This window comes from Artemia sp. Qi Xiang Cuo, chromosome 3, assembly GCF_049724085.1.
Source record: "Artemia sp. Qi Xiang Cuo chromosome 3, ASM4972408v1, whole genome shotgun sequence".
Taxonomy (NCBI): Eukaryota; Metazoa; Arthropoda; class Branchiopoda; order Anostraca; family Artemiidae; genus Artemia; species Artemia sp. Qi Xiang Cuo.
The window spans coordinates 35,935,798-35,952,119 of record NC_142796.1 but is presented as its reverse complement, the minus strand read 5'-3'; the positions used below and the strand labels follow the sequence as shown (position 1 = coordinate 35,952,119).

At 38.2% G+C, this 16,322-nt stretch overlaps 2 protein-coding genes across 2 annotated transcripts in view; one reads left to right on the top strand and one right to left on the bottom strand.

The window, feature by feature from the left end:
• Window positions 1–16,322, bottom strand: part of LOC148954049 (uncharacterized) — a 101,522-nt gene that overhangs the window by 78,069 nt on the left and 7,131 nt on the right. The window lies entirely within an intron of this gene.
• On the top strand, window positions 12,261–12,716 carry LOC148954050 (uncharacterized). The gene has a single exon (XM_089086108.1). It carries the CDS (start codon window positions 12,261–12,263, stop codon window positions 12,714–12,716), a length of 456 nt encoding a protein of 151 aa, XP_088942234.1.

Here is a 16,322-nt window from a genome sequence, read left to right as displayed (position 1 = left end):
TTTGGGCAAATTCCACAAACACAAATAATGTCTTGATTAAGATCAAAACAAAATGCTTTCAGTTCCGCAAGTTTTGGGGCAAGAGTATAAAAATTTGTGTAAAGGACACGAAATGATTTTTCGGATTTGTTTATCTTTGTAGCACTGTTGTGAATACCAGGAATTTCATTTTCGGAAATGATTTCGCTTTCACTGTCCAAATTGGCACTTAGAAAAATTTCATCAGTTGATTCCAGTCATTCTGCACTTTCATAACTTGTTGAGTCCGTGGAACTTCCAATGCTCTCTTGCTCCCTATTTACACTATTTACATGAGGCTGTTCAAGATTTAGTGCTCCATCTGTTGTGATTGCACAGGGACTGGTAATCCCGAAGGCGCCCCGTTTTTTAAAACAATGACCCCGTTTCTAATTCCTAGATTCTGCTCGCCCGCAGCAGCACGTCTTTTTATCTCATCCAATAGTTCCTTTCTTTTCTGGCGATCCTCTTTGGAGGTATCTGTGTAAAAGGCTATGTCACCTTTTTTGGTGCAGGAGAGCTTAAGGATTTCTGCTTTCTGCGATCTTAGCCAAAAGGCCAAGAAGCAATGCTGAAACTAAACAGATTGTTTGGGCAGAGGTCCAGGCTCTGACTGTGAACCTCCAGCAGTCCCTTGAGACAGAAGTACATGAAATAATCTGTGTCAAAAAAGATTGCAACATGTGTAAGAACAACATAGTTGCCTATGAAACTCCAATGTCCAGCACAAAAGATGATGTAAGTACTGTCCAAAGCTTCCTGTTGAGCAAGTATGGAATTGCATGTGGTCCCTTAAGTAATTTTTTATCTTTAAATGGGCAGAGTGACAGAACCATGGCACCTAACACTCCTCCCCTGCTATTGTTCACTGTATCCTCCTTCCAAATCAAGTAGCAAATTATGAAAGTATCTCTTACTAGAAAGGAGGATATCCAGTTCTGCCATGACCACTTAAAGTAGGGCAATGAAAAGTATAAGCAGCTCATCAAAAACTGAAAGAACACACGACTGCAGGCAAACAAAACCTTGGCATATGCAATTTCAAAGTCATGACAAAAAACAGCCCACCTACCAGGCCAGCCCTTATGCAGATGTAGAACCCAAAAAATTGGACAGTGTACATAGTGTAAATACTAGTGTTATATCTACTGAAAGACAATCAACTGTTTCTAGTGCTGATTTATCCAAATCTGAAATGAACTCTGAAAGTTTTTGGACTGCATATTCATCAACAGCTGTGACAACCTTTGCTTCACTAGACAACCACATGGACAAGCCCAATTGTCAGAAAAAAAACACCAAAGTAAAAAACACCAACAAAGTAAGTCCAACTTTTTCTGCTCTTATTATTGACATTGACCAGCTTACTAACAAACTGAATGAGCTGAAAACTCTTGTTTACTAAAAAAATATGATCTGGTTCTTCTGATCAAGGTTTGCCTGAAGTCTAGTAGTATTAAGTTGGCTGAATCCCATATTAAGTTCCCTGGATATTTTGTTATTTTGAATTTACAGTCACCAAATTGTAGATGTGGTACATTGGCATTTGTCAAAGCATCCTACAGTGCCCAACCAGTTACTATATCCTGCAATTTAGATTATATGGAAGCTATAGGCTATGGTTTGATCTCACTGATCACAACAACACAGTGGTAACTCAAATAGGCTGCATATATAGGAGCCCCTCTGGCCAAGATCAGCTTGAAACAGAAAGAGTGATTACAAGAACTTTAGGCAAAAATTTGAAAATTGAAAAGACGTGGGTATCAGATCAGATCAGAATTTGAGGTTTTCTGGCATAACCAGCAACACTTTAAGCCTCCTGAAGTACTGGTTCTGCCTGCCTACCAGTGGGTAAAGGCAGGCACACATAGCAGCCCCCACCCCTGGGGTGTAAGAAGGGACTCATCAGGTGAGACCTATACCAATTTTAACTTGTAATTTGACTACAGTAACCAATCCTTGGGTTTATGCCACTGCTACTGTTGATGCTTGATATTTTGTGCTGATTGCTTTCTATTCTTCAAATTTCACAATCCCCTGCTTTGGTATTTGACATTTGTTACTTTATTGTGGACTATATCCTGCCTTATACCCAAACTGTCTTATACCACAGCTTATTCTGTTCCTGTTTTGTTGTTTACTTCAGATAAGAAATGAAAAGTCAACTCAAGCCACCTCGTGAACGAAGGTCTGACATCTCAATCCAATTCTCTGGATCAGAATCTGTTTCAGAGAAACTACTCATGATCACTAACCACATAAATAGCATAAAAATCAAACATAAAATTCTAACAGATTCACTACAACCTGACAACCTTAAATCTTCCGTGAAAGGGTCACTTGATGTCCTTGTATTGGCTAAGATCTCTTCCCATGTAGATGAGGCAGTGGTTAAAATGAAAGAGGAACAGACATTCATGCAACATAATGTCACTATCTCTTCAGATAAGCTGGATGCAATCAAGCAGGAGGTATATGCTGGCCTCAACCTATATCTTAGTAATCTAGTGGATAAAACTCTTGAAAGCTATAACAGACGCTTATTTTCTGTTGAATCTACATTGGCTACTTTAGAGTCATCCTTGATAGAGCTGAAAAACTCTTTCCAGCCTATCCAGTCCAACCTGGCAAGATTAAATGACCGTTTTGAACAGCAGGCTTTGAGCAACCAAATTGTTGTCTTTGGGGTGAAAGAGGAGACCTCCATTGAAAACACTGAAAGTCAATTCCTGTCACTATGGGCTGGGAAGTTTCCTGGCATACCAATTATTCAGTCTGATGTTGTATCAGCCAAAAGAATTGGTAAACCATCTGCAAAACCCAGACCCAGAGTTGTTGAATTTTGCAACTTACGAGTTCGTCAACTGCTTAGACAAAAGAAGGATTTGAAAGGATCAGGGATTCTATTCTCTGAGACACTTACAAAACAACGCTTACAGCTTCTTTCATATGCCAAGTCAAAGCTTGGCTTACGTAATGTTTGGTCCAGTAAAGGTGATATCCTGTATAAAACCCAATCTGGAAGAGTGGTTAAGTTTAATAATCAGAGTGAAATTGATTTATGTGCTGCAAATGTAGAAAAATTAAAGTGATGGATTTAGATTTATTTTCTTATAATATATTGCATCGTTTTTGTAGGGATTTACTTGCTGTTCTTAAAATTTTCCTCTATTATTCTTTACTGACCTCACATAATTTTGACTGGTACCATACTACACTTTGTGCCAATAGTTTGGATGATATGTCCCTTCCCACTAATATTACTTTATGTTTGTTTGTGATTCTGTCACCTTCATGTTGTCTGTATGTTTGTTTGTGATACTTGTAACCCCCATAATATCAACTGGTCACACATTATAGTTTGTGCTAATACTTATAATAATATGTGCCCTCCCACTGATTTTTCTTTATGTTTGTTTATGATCCTTTCACCATCATGTAGCTTGGCTTCTATAATACTTTTGTCATGTCAGCACACTTGCAGCTCATATAATTTTCACTGGTCCTATATTGCATTTTGGGCAAATATTATGAATCATATATGTTATCCCACAGTTATTTATTTATTTTTTTTTTTTATGTTTGTTTGTGATCCTATCACCTTTATGCAGGCTGATTTCTTTCATATATTTGTCATTTCAGCATAACTGCAGCTCATATAATCTTGACTGGTTCCACATTACACTTGGGGCCAATATTTTGATGAATATGTGCCATGCCACTATTATTTCCTTATCTGGGTTGGTGATCCTATCACCTTCCTGTAACCTGAATTCTATCATATTTTTCTCATGTCAGCACACATGCAACTTGCATAATTTTGACTGGTCCCATATTATATTTTTGGTCAATATTTTGAATAATATATGCCATCTCATTGATATTTCTTTATCTTATTTTTTGATGCTATCACCCTTGTGTACCCTGAATTCTATCATATTTTTGTCATGTCAGTATATATGCAGCTCTCATAATTTTTTACTACCCATAGTATACTTTGGGCTAATATTTGGAATAATATGTGTCATTCCATTGATATTCATTTATATTTGTCTGTAATCCTATCACCTTCAGGTAGGCTGACTACTATTATATATTTTTTTTTTTTTTTTTTTTTTTTAATTTCAGTTACAGCTTAAATAATTTTATGGTCCCACATTAAAAATTGGGCCAATACTTTGATTCTACTTTCATTCTACTGATATCTCTTTATGGTTTTTGTGATCCTCTCACCTTCATGTAGCCTAACTTCTATTATTTTTTTGTCAGTCCAGCACACTTGCAGCTCATGTAATAGTAACTGGTGTCACATTATACTTTGGTCCAATACTTTGGATAATTTGTTCCATCCCACTTATATTTCTATGAGTATATTTATTCTGTGTGATAATTATGGGTGATTTCTCATTTCTTTCGAATTCTTCTATTCTTATTTTGGTTATATTTCATCAACCAAATAAGGCTGGTAAACAAGAGACTCACACGCTTGACCCTGTCCTTGGATCTATGGTTAATTCTAGCTGTAATTATCACACTACCATTGATTATTGTGATAAAATTATACCCTCACTGTCTTTAAATAGTAGCTTTAATGTATTTTGTTTGAATGTGCGTGGGATAAGAGATCAGTAGGATATTCTGAAATCGTATATTTGGTCTGATAATTCTTGCCATTTTGATATAAAACGTTTAACAGAAACATGGCTACCTGATGGTGAAAATTTTACAGCCTATAATATGCATGGTTATGTTGCTGTCCATATCCCCAGAATGGTAACAAAGTGCTCAGGAGGTATTTCTTTATTTATAAAGTCTGATATTGAGTTTAGAAGAAGGTCTGACCTTGAATCCTTGTTTACATCAGTAGTGTCAAATAGTAGGACAGTTTATTCTCTTGTTATTGATCTGAAAAGCCAGTTTGCATGTGACACTGTTTGTTTGTTTTATAAGCCCCCTCCTTTTCTAACACAATTGTTCTGTGATTTGCTTGATCAACTTTCTTGTGTGGGGTCTTTCTCTAAAAAGTGTATTTGTGTTTTAGGAGGTTTTATTTGTAATATGTTAAATATTGGATCAAGTGATGATTCTAACCATATGATTGATGGGCTTTCTTCTGCTGGTCTACTTCCTTCAATTTTTTTGCCTAATCGTGTTGACCCTACTAGAAATTCTGCCACTTTAATAGACAATATTTTCATTTCTCATTCTTCTAATTTGAAGTTTATATCTGGTCTTGTTTTCACTGATCTTTCTGATCACTTCCCTATTTATGTTTCACTTTTTGTGCCTCAAACTGAGATTGCTGTGGATGAGCAGGGTGAGTCTTCTTGTAGAACCTCCACATATAAATAAATTTCCAATTTAAGACATAGTCGTTAGAGCAATGATTGGTCCAAAGTTCTTGAAGCTAATGATGTTGACTGTGCAACAAATTTATTTTTTTGTTACATGGGAGCTCTGTTGGATAAGCATTTTCCTCTTAAAAAATGGTCAATGAGTTCCATACCCAAATTTCAATGGATGTCTATAGTTCTGATCAATGCTATGCATATGAAGGCGTCTCTGTTCAAGGCTGCATGTAAAAGTAAGACACAGCATGATCTTTTGAAGTATAAACTTTATAAAAATGTGCTTACTTCTTCAGTACGTGCAGCCAAAAAGCTATATTTTTCGCGTCAAATTGATGAGTGTAAGGGGAATTTGCGAAAGGTTTGGACTGTAATTAATGAAGCTCTTTCCTGCAAGAAACTCAAACAGTCCCCCCTTGTCGCTACAGGAAAGCTGATGGATCTTTTGTGGATAAAAATTTTTCAGCAAGCGCCTTCAATTCGTATTTCACCTCACTTCCTTCAGTTCCTAATCCACCCTACAGCAGAGTAAGTAGTTTTCCCTTAGCAGAAAAGTCATTTTTTCTTTTTCCATGCAGTGATACCGAAATTTCTAACATTAGTTCTCAGCTTTCAAGTAACCGTTCAGCTGATGGTTTTGGTTTGAACTGTAATGTTCTTAAAAAAAATTGGTCAGTTTGTTTCTAACCCCATCTCACACATAACTAACCTCTCTCTTTCTTTTGGTGTTTTTCCTGATTTATTTAAGGTTGCTAATGTTGTACCTTTGTTTAAAAAAGGTGATTCATCTCTAATTGCAAACTATAGACCTATTTCTCTCCTTCCTGTAATTTCTAAGGTTGTTGAAAAAGTAGTGTATTGTAGACTCTCTTCATTTGTATTTAGTACTAATACGACTGCAGGTAATTCTCTCATAACTAACCATCAGTATGGCTTTCGTCCCAGTTTTTCTACCTTGCATGCACTTTCAGATGCAACAGAGTTTGTGCGTGTTAACCTTGACAAGGGCGTGTGTGTTTTGGGTCTATTTCTTGACTTTTCAAAGGCATTTGATATCGTCGTTCACTCTGTTCTTTTGTCTAAATTATCTTCATTTGGAGTGCATGGAGTCCCACTTGAATGGTTTAGGTCTTACCTCTCAGGGAGATCTCAGTATGTTTCAGTTAATGGTACTTCGTCCTCTTCCTTGACTATTGTAAAAGGCATCCCACAGGGCTCTATGCTTGGACCACTTTTGTTTTTAATTTATATTAATGATCTTGTTGATGGTCTTCATCCCCTTTTGCACCCTATTCTTTTTGCTGATGACAGTAACTTTTTCATTGCTGCAGTGGACCTGCCATCTGCCATTTTCCTAGCTCAAGGTCTTCTTGATAAAGTAAAAGATTGGTGCTGGTCAAATGGTATGACTCTTAACAGCCAAAAAAGTGCCATTGTACACTTTAGAACCCCTTATCGTATGAGAGACGCAAGGGAACTAACCATCCTGACTTATGGGAATGATATTATACCGCAAGCTACTATAGTGAAATATCTTGGTGTGTATCTTGACTGTTTTCTTTCTTTTAAACCTCATATTACTCACACCTATTCCCTTTTCCTCTACCAATCGTTAATGTTATACAGGGTTAACTCATTTCTTTCGCCAGGTTTTGTGCTGTCTATTTATTATGGTTTTATTTGTTCTTACATTTCTAATTATTGTTCTGTTTGGGGTTTTACTAATATATATCTTCGCTGCTTAGTTCAAGAAGACCAAAATAGGGCAGCGAAGGCCGATTTTCTTCTAACTCGATTTTACCCGTCCTCTGATCTTTATAATCATACTGGAATAGCTCCGCTGGATTGTATTGTGGGTAAAAGTTACCTTTTTTTAGCACATTCTGCCTTTCTAGGTACAGTTCCACCATCTCTGCAGCAGTTTTTCTTTCTGTCAGGCTCACGTAGGTACTCTTCTTTTTTACGTAGCTCTTATCGCAGGTTCGTTCTACCTAAGCGATCATCGACAGCAGGTCAGAGGTCTCCTATTTATCAATTTATTTTACTAAGGAGCTCCATCCCTTCTGATGTCCCACTATCTCCTTCTGCAAAGGCAGTTTCTCACTGGGTATTTCCAGTTTAGTATTTTCCCCCTTTTTCTTCTTTTTTTGCATTCCATCCGCATTTACATGTCTTTTTTTTCAATCAATATATTTCTCTGATTTTTTTTTTTTTATTTAATCCTATTTCCAATCTCTTCTTCGTTTATATATATATTTTTTTTTCAGTTATTTGTGAAGTTTCCTATTAATTCTCCTATTTTCATAAATGTCTCTTATCCAATTTTTTTTTTTTTCTTTTTTTTTTTTTTTATGTGCTTTATAATAGTGTCTTATTTGTTTTGTTGGCCCTTTACAAGCTGAGCTTCTTGGGCGTGTATAAATTTTAAGTTTGTATTTGTTTTTTTTTTTTTTAGTATTAATAAATTGATTGATTGATTGATTGATTGAAGTATGTTTTTAATGCAAATGCAAGCTTCAAAAGGAATTTGCTGATAGCTGGTGACTTTAACTTCCCCACCCTTCACTGGAGAGAAGGCTTCCTATTTGAACCTTTCCAGCAGGATAAAAGCTCCTCTAACCCTTTCTCTGAGTGCCTTCATGATCTGATCCAACTTTAGATAGTTGAAAAGCCAACGAGGCATCAACTTTCCCAGAGACCAACCCTCCTTGATGTGGTATTCCTTAGGAATAAAGAACAGCTACAAAGCATAAGTTACCATCCCCCCCTTTGGGCAAAAGTGACCACCTTGCTATCAAAGTCAATTTAGCTTTCCACAAGATAACAAATGATTATATCAAGAAGACTTACACCAACTATGCAGCAATTAAAGGAGAGTTGAGTGGCGTGGACTGGGGGTCTTTGCTTCAAGGGAAGGTAGATCAACAGTGGATAAGATTCCAAGAAGAGCTTACAATGCTCCAGAGAAAGCACACATCTACCAAACATGTTCCAAAGCCCAAGACACTCCCACACATGACCCCTTAGATACATAGAGGACAAAACCAAAAAAACAATATTGGAACAAGTACCATAGAATGGGGAAACATTATTACTATGAAAAGTTTGCAAAGCCTCAAAATAAACTATGAAATCTCAATAAACAACTGTATTCATACTTTGAGTCCAAGCTTGTGGATGATAGGAAGAGAAACCCAAAAGATACTGGAACTATGTATCCAGTAAAGATAATAGTAGATGTTCAATAAAGAAACTGAAGAAATCTGATGGCACAGAAATTACTGACCAGTGACAAATTGCTCAATTACTCAACAAGCAATTTGCATCAGTGTTTACCAATGAACCTGATGGTCCTTTCCCCAACAGTCCACCATAGAGTGTACTAAACCTTATGCCACCTATCATGATTTCTCTGAGGTCTGTCACAAAGCAACTTGAAGTGCTAGGTCAGCAGGCAAGGATAACATTTACCCAAGGTTCATAAAAGAAATGGCTAATGAGATATCAACTCCATTACGTCAAATGTTTCAGAAGTCTCTTGACTCAAAGGCTTTGCCTTTGGATTGGAAGAACTCTCACATTATACCAATATGCAAGAAAGGTGACAAGACAAATGCAGAGAATTATTGGCCAATCAGCTTAACCTCAGCTGTAGCAAAAACCCTGGAATGCATTGTGGATGCCAAAATTCTAACAAATCTTCTGTCCAACAGTGTACTGTCACCAGACCAGCACGGCTTCCTTTGGGGAAAGTCAGTTGAGACTAACTTACTTGAAACCTACAATATCATCACTGACATTCTGGAGAGAAGAGTACATGTTGACCATATTTTGCTTAACCTTGCCAAAGTGTTTAACAAGGTGCCCCACAGACACCTTAGGGCAAAATTATCAGCAGCTGGCATCCACACTGATGTAGTAAAATGGTTGATGAGAATGGGTGATCACCAGCTGCTCCCATACTGTCTTCCTGAGACTTTACAAGGCTGTTGTTAGACCCTTCTTAGACTTTGGAACATGTCTGACCTCCATCTCCTACAAGCATGATACCATTCTAAGTGAAGGAGTTCAAAGATGTACCACCAAATGCATCACATGTCTGCAAAATATACAGAATGATAAGAGACTGGAACACCTAAAACTACCATTGCTGGTCTTCAGATGTTGCAAATGTGATATGATGCTGACCTACAAATATAATTGTAAACCAAACAACACCCTCCTACCAAAACATATATGTTGACACAACACTAGAGCACACTTGCAGAAGTTAGCAAAGCAAAGAGTGAAGACCAGAAATTGCAAAAAAAAATTTACTGAGCACATTTCCAACAACCGGAACAACCTTCAAGACAATATTGTGACTGCACCCAGTAGTACCTCTTTCAAGTCAAGACTTGAAAAAGAATGGAACAACAAGTCACGGAAATAGAAGTAGGACAGTCCATCCCTCTCAGATGCCAACTAATACAACATCACTAAGCCCATATCATAGTGACATTCCAAATTACCATCATTGACATGGAGCAGAACAGATCCAGCATGGAACTAATTTTGCTCTGAAGTGCAAATTAAGGTAAGCTAATTAGTTCATTTGTCATTTTAAAATTTTAAATCCAGTTACTTTTGTGATTTGATGGAAGTGTTATATCTACTGAAAGACAATCAACTGTTTCTAGTGCTGATTTACCCAAATCTGAAATGAGCTCTGAAAGTTTTGGACTGCATATTCATCAACAGCTGTGACAACCTTTGCCTCACTACACAACCACATGGACAAGCCCAATTGCCAGAAAAAAAAAACACCAAAGTAAAAAACACCAACAAAGAGTAAGTCCAACTTTTTCTACTCTTATTACTGACATTGACCAGCTCACTAACAAACTGAATGAGCTGAATACGGTTGTTTACTAAAAAAAATTATGATCTGGTTCTTCTGGTCAAAATTTGCCCAAAGTCTAGTAGTATTAAGTTGGCTGAATCCCATATTAAGTTCCCTGGATATTTTGTTATTTTGAATTTACAGTCAACAAATTGTAGATGTGGTACATTGGCACTTGTCAAAGCATCCTACAGTGCCCAACAAGTTAGTTTATCCTGCAACTTAGATTATGTGGAAGCTTTAGGCTATGGTTTGATCTCACTGATCACAAAAACACAGTGGTAATTCAAATAGGCTCCATATAGAGGAGCCCCTCTGCCCCAGATCAGCTTGAAACAGAAAGAGTGATTACAAGTATGTTATTAATGCAACTACAAGCTTCAAAGGGTATTTGCTGATAGCTGGTGACTTCAACTTCCCCACCCTTCACTGGAGAGAAGGCTTCCTATTTGACCCTTTCCAGCAGGATAGAAGCTCCTCTAACCCTTTCTCTGAGTGCCTTCATGATCTGATGCTACTTCAGATAGTTGAAAAGCCAACCAGGCATCAACTTTCCCAGAGACCAACCCTCCTTGATGTCATATTCCTTAGGAATAAAGAACAGCTAAAAAGCATAAGTTACCACCCCCCCTTTAGGCAAAAGTGAACACCTTGTCATCAAAGTCAATTTAACCATACGCAAGATAACAAATGATTATATCAAGAAGACTTACACTGACTATGCAGCAATCAAAGGAGAGTTGAGTGGCATGGACTGGGGGTCTTTGCTTCAAGGGGAGGTAGATCAACAGTGGATCAGATTCCGAGAAGAGCTTACAGTGCTCCAGAGAAAGCACACATCTATCAAACATGTTCCAAAGCCCAAGACACTCCCACACATGACCCCTCAGACACATAGAGAAAAAAATACATAGAGCTTCAAAATAAACTACAAAATCTCAATAAACAACTGTATTCAAACTTTGAGTCCAAGCTTGTGGATGATAGGAAGAGAAAGCCAAAAGGTTCTGGAACTATGTATCCAGCAAAGATAATAGTAGATGTTCAATAAAGAAACTGAAGAAATCTGATGCCACAGAAATTACTGACCTGTGACAAATTGCTCAATTACTCAACAAGCAATTTGCATCAGTGTCTACCAATGAACCTCGTGGTCCTTTCCCCAACAGTCCAGCATACAGTGTACCAAACCTTATGCCACCTATCATGATTTCTCTGAGGTCTGTCACAAAGCAACTTGAAGTGCTAGATGTTAATAAGTCAGCAGGCCAGGATAACATTTACCCAAGGTTCCTAAAAGAAATGGCTAATGAGATATCAACTCCATTATGTCAAATGTTTCAGAAGTCTCTTGACTCAAAGACTGTGCCTTTGGATTGGAAGAACTCTCACATTATACCAATATTCAAGAAAGGTGACAAGACAAATGCAGAGAATTATTGGCCAATCAGCTTAACCTCAGCTGTAGCAAAAACCCTGGAATACATTGTGGATGCCAAAATTCTAACACATCTTCTGTCCAACTGTATACTGTCACCAGACCAGCAAGGCTTCCTTTGGGGAAAGTCAGTTGAGACTAACTTACTTGAAACCTATAATATCATCACTGGCATTCTGGAGAGAGGAGTACCTGTTGACCTTATTTTACTTAACCTTGCCAAAGTGAAGGACAAGGTGCCCCACAGACACCTTAGGGCAAAATTATCAGCAGTTGGCATCCACACTGATGTACTAGAATGGGTGATGAATTTCCTGACTGACCAGGAGCAGCAGGTCCAACTTTTCACCAATAATGGCAATAAAGTATTCTCCAAACCATGTGATGTTGTCAGTGGAGTTCCTTGGGGTACCATCCTAGGTACCCTGACCTAGGACCAGCTGTTCAACAAAGCCTGCAATCTGACCTCCAGAGAATCCAGAAGTGGACCAGTGAATGACTGCTTGAGTTCAACATTGATAAATGCAGTATCCTCAATTTTGGCAACAGCAATCCTCACCACCAGTAAACCATGCATGACCAGAAGTTGCAGTCTGATATTCAGCTACAAACCAGTTGTGAAGAACAAGACTTGGGAGTACTTGTTGATGAGCAACTGAAGTTCCATGGGCATTGGCAACAAGCAGTGTCAAAAGTTAATTCAAGTCTAAGCCTGCTGAAATGCACTATCACCAGCTGCTCCCATACTGTCTTCCTGAGACTTTACAAGGCTGTTGTTAGACCATTCTTGGACGTTGAAACATGTCTGACCTCCCCCTCCTGCAAGCATGATACCATTATAACTGAAGGAGTTCAAAGATGTACCCCCAAATGCATCACAAGTCTGCAAAATATACAGAATGATAACAGACTGGAACACCTAAAATTACCATTGCTGGTCATCAGATGTTGCAAATGTGATATAATGCTGACCTACAAATATAATTGTCAACCAAACAACGCCCTCTTAACAAAACATATAGGTTGACACAACACTAGAGGACACTTACAGAAACTAGCAAAGCAAAGAGTGAAGACCAGAATGTGCCAAAACTTTTTTACTGAGCATATTTCCAACAACTGGAACAACCTTCAAGACAAAACTGCGACTGCACCCAGTAGTACCTCCTTCAAGTCAAGACTTGAAAAAGAATGGAACAACAAGTCACGGAAATACAAGTAGGACAGTCCATCCCTCTCAGATGCCAACTAATACAACATCACTAAGCCCATATCATAGTGACATTCCAAATTACCATCATTGACATGGAGCAGAACAGATCCAGCATGGAACTTATTTTGCTCTGAAGTGCAAATTAAGGTAAGCTAATTAGTTCATTTGTCATTTTAAAATTTCAAATCTAGTTACTTTTGTGATTTGATGGAAGTGTTATATCTACTGAAAGACAATCAACTGTTTCTAGTGCTGATTTACCCAAATCTGAAATGAGCTCTGAAAGTTTTGGACTGCATATTCATCAACAGCTGTGACAACCTTTGCCTCACTACACAACCACATGGACAAGCCCAATTGCCAGAAAAAAAAACACCAAAGTAAAAAACACCAACAAAGAGTAAGTCCAACTTTTTCTACTCTTATTACTGACATTGACCAGCTCACTAACAAACTGAATGAGCTGAATACGGTTGTTTACTAAAAAAAATTATGATCTGGTTCTTCTGGTCAAAATTTGCCCAAAGTCTAGTAGTATTAAGTTGGCTGAATCCCATATTAAGTTCCCTGGATATTTTGTTATTTTGAATTTACAGTCAACAAATTGTAGATGTGGTACATTGGCACTTGTCAAAGCATCCTACAGTGCCCAACAAGTTAGTTTATCCTGCAACTTAGATTATGTGGAAGCTTTAGGCTATGGTTTGATCTCACTGATCACAACAACACAGTGGTAATTCAAATAGGCTCCATATAGAGGAGCCCCTCTGCCCCAGATTAGCTTGAAACAGAAAGAGTGATTACAAGTATGTTATTAATGCAACTACAAGCTTCAAAGGGTATTTGCTGATAGCTGGTGACTTCCAACTTCCCCACCCTTCACTGGAGAGAAGGCTTCCTATTTGACCCTTTCCAGCAGGATAGAAGCTCCTCTAACCCTTTCTCTGAGTGCCTTCATGATCTGATGCTACTTCAGATAGTTGAAAAGCCAACCAGGCATCAACTTTCTCAGAGACCAACCCTCCTTGATGTCATATTCCTTAGGAATAAATAACAGCTAAAAAGCATAAGTTACCACCCCCCCCTTTAGGCAAAAGTGAACACCTTGTCATCTAAGTCAATTTAGCCCTCCACAAGATAACAAATGATTATATCAAGAAGACTTACACTGACTATGCAACAATCAAAGGAGAGTTGAGTGGCATGGACTGGGGGTCTTTGCTTCAAGGGGAGGTAGATCAACAGTGGATCAGATTCCGAGAAGAGCTTACAATGCTCCAGAAAAAGCACACATCTACCAAACATGTTCCAAAGCCCAAGACACTCCCACACATGACCCCTCAGACACATAGAGAAAAAAATACATAGAGCTTCAAAATAAACTACAAAATCTCAATAAACAACTGTATTCAAACTTTGAGTCCAAGCTTGTGGATGATAGGAAGAGAAACCCAAAAGGTTCTGGAACTATGTATCCAGCAAAGATAATAGTAGATGTTCAATAAAGAAACTGAAGAAATCTGATGCCACAGAAATTACTGACCTGTGACAAATTGCTCAATTACTCAACAAGCAATTTGCATCAGTGTCTACCAATGAACCTCGTGGTCCTTTCCCCAACAGTCCAGCATACAGTGTACCAAACCTTATGCCACCTATCATGATTTCTCTGAGGTCTGTCACAAAGCAACTTGAAGTGCTAGATGTTAATAAGTCAGCAGGCCAGGATAACATTTACCCAAGGTTCCTAAAAGAAATGGCTAATGAGATATCAACTCCATTACTTCAAATGTTTCAGAAGTCTCTTGACTCAAAGACTGTGCCTTTGGATTGGAAGAACTCTCACATTATACCAATATTCAAGAAAGGTGACAAGACAAATGCAGAGAATTATTGGCCAATCAGCTTAACCTCAGCTGTAGCAAAAACCCTGGAATACATTGTGGATGCCAAAATTCTAACACATCTTCTGTCCAACTGTATACTGTCACCAGACCAGCAAGGCTTCCTTTGGGGAAAGTCAGTTGAGACTAACTTACTTGAAACCTATAATATCATCACTGACATTCTGGAGAGAGGAGTACCTGTTGACCTTATTTTACTTAACCTTGCCAAAGTGAAGGACAAGGTGCCCCACAGACACCTTAGGGCAAAATTATCAGCAGTTGGCATCCACACTGATGTACTAGAATGGGTGATGAATTTCCTGACTGACCAGGAGCAGCAGGTCCAACTTTTCACCAATAATGGCAATAAAGTATTCTCCAAACCATGTGATGTTGTCAGTGGAGTTCCTTGGGGTACCATCCTAGGTACCCTGACCTAGGACCAGCTGTTCAACAAAGCCTGCAATCTGACCTCCAGAGAATCCAGAAGTGGACCAGTGAATGACTGCTTGAGTTCAACATTGATAAATGCAGTATCCTCAATTTTGGCAACAGCAATCCTCACCACCAGTAAACCATGCATGACCAGAAGTTGCAGTCTGATATTCAGCTACAAACCAGTTGTGAAGAACAAGACTTGGGAGTACTTGTTGATGAGCAACTGAAGTTCCATGGGCATTGGCAACAAGCAGTGTCAAAAGTTAATTCAAGTCTAAGCCTGCTGAAATGCACTATCACCAGCTGCTCCCATACTGTCTTCCTGAGACTTAACAAGGCTGTTGTTAGACCATTCTTGGACGTTGAAACATGTCTGACCTCCCCCTCCTGCAAGCATGATACCATTATAACTGAAGGAGTTCAAAGATGTACCCCCAAATGCATCACAAGTCTGCAAAATATACAGAATGATAAGAGACTGGAACACCTAAAATTACCATTGCTGGTCATCAGATGTTGCAAATGTGATATAATGCTGACCTACAAATATAATTGTCAACCAAACAACGCCCTCTTAACAAAACATATAGGTTGACACAACACTAGAGGACACATACAGAAACTAGCAAAGCAAAGAGTGAAGACCAGAATGTGCCAAAACTTTTTTACTGAGCATATTTCCAACAACTGGAACAACCTTCAAGACAAAACTGTGACTGCACCCAGTAGTACCTCCTTCAAGTCAAGACTTGAAAAAGAATGGAACGATAAGTCATGGAAATACAAGTGGGATAGTCCATCCCTCTCAGCTGCCAACTAGTGCAACATCACTGGGCCCATACCACAGTGGCATTCCAAATTACCATCATTGACATAGAGCAGAAAAAATCTAGCATGGAACTTATTTTGCACCTAAGTGCAAATTAGGTAGGCTAATTAGTTATTTGTCATTTTAGAATTTTAATCCAGTTGCTTTTGTGATTTGATGGAAGTGTCATATCTACTGAAAGACAATCAACTGTTTCTAGTGCTGATTTATCCAAATCTGAAATGAACTCTGAAAGTTTTTGGACTGCATTTTCATCAACAGCTGTGA

Bases quoted from the DNA above. Each gene is read 5' to 3' on its own strand.
- LOC148954050 (XM_089086108.1), top strand. From the start codon at position 12,261: ATGCATGACCAGAAGTTGCAGTCTGATATTCAGCTACAAACCAGTTGT.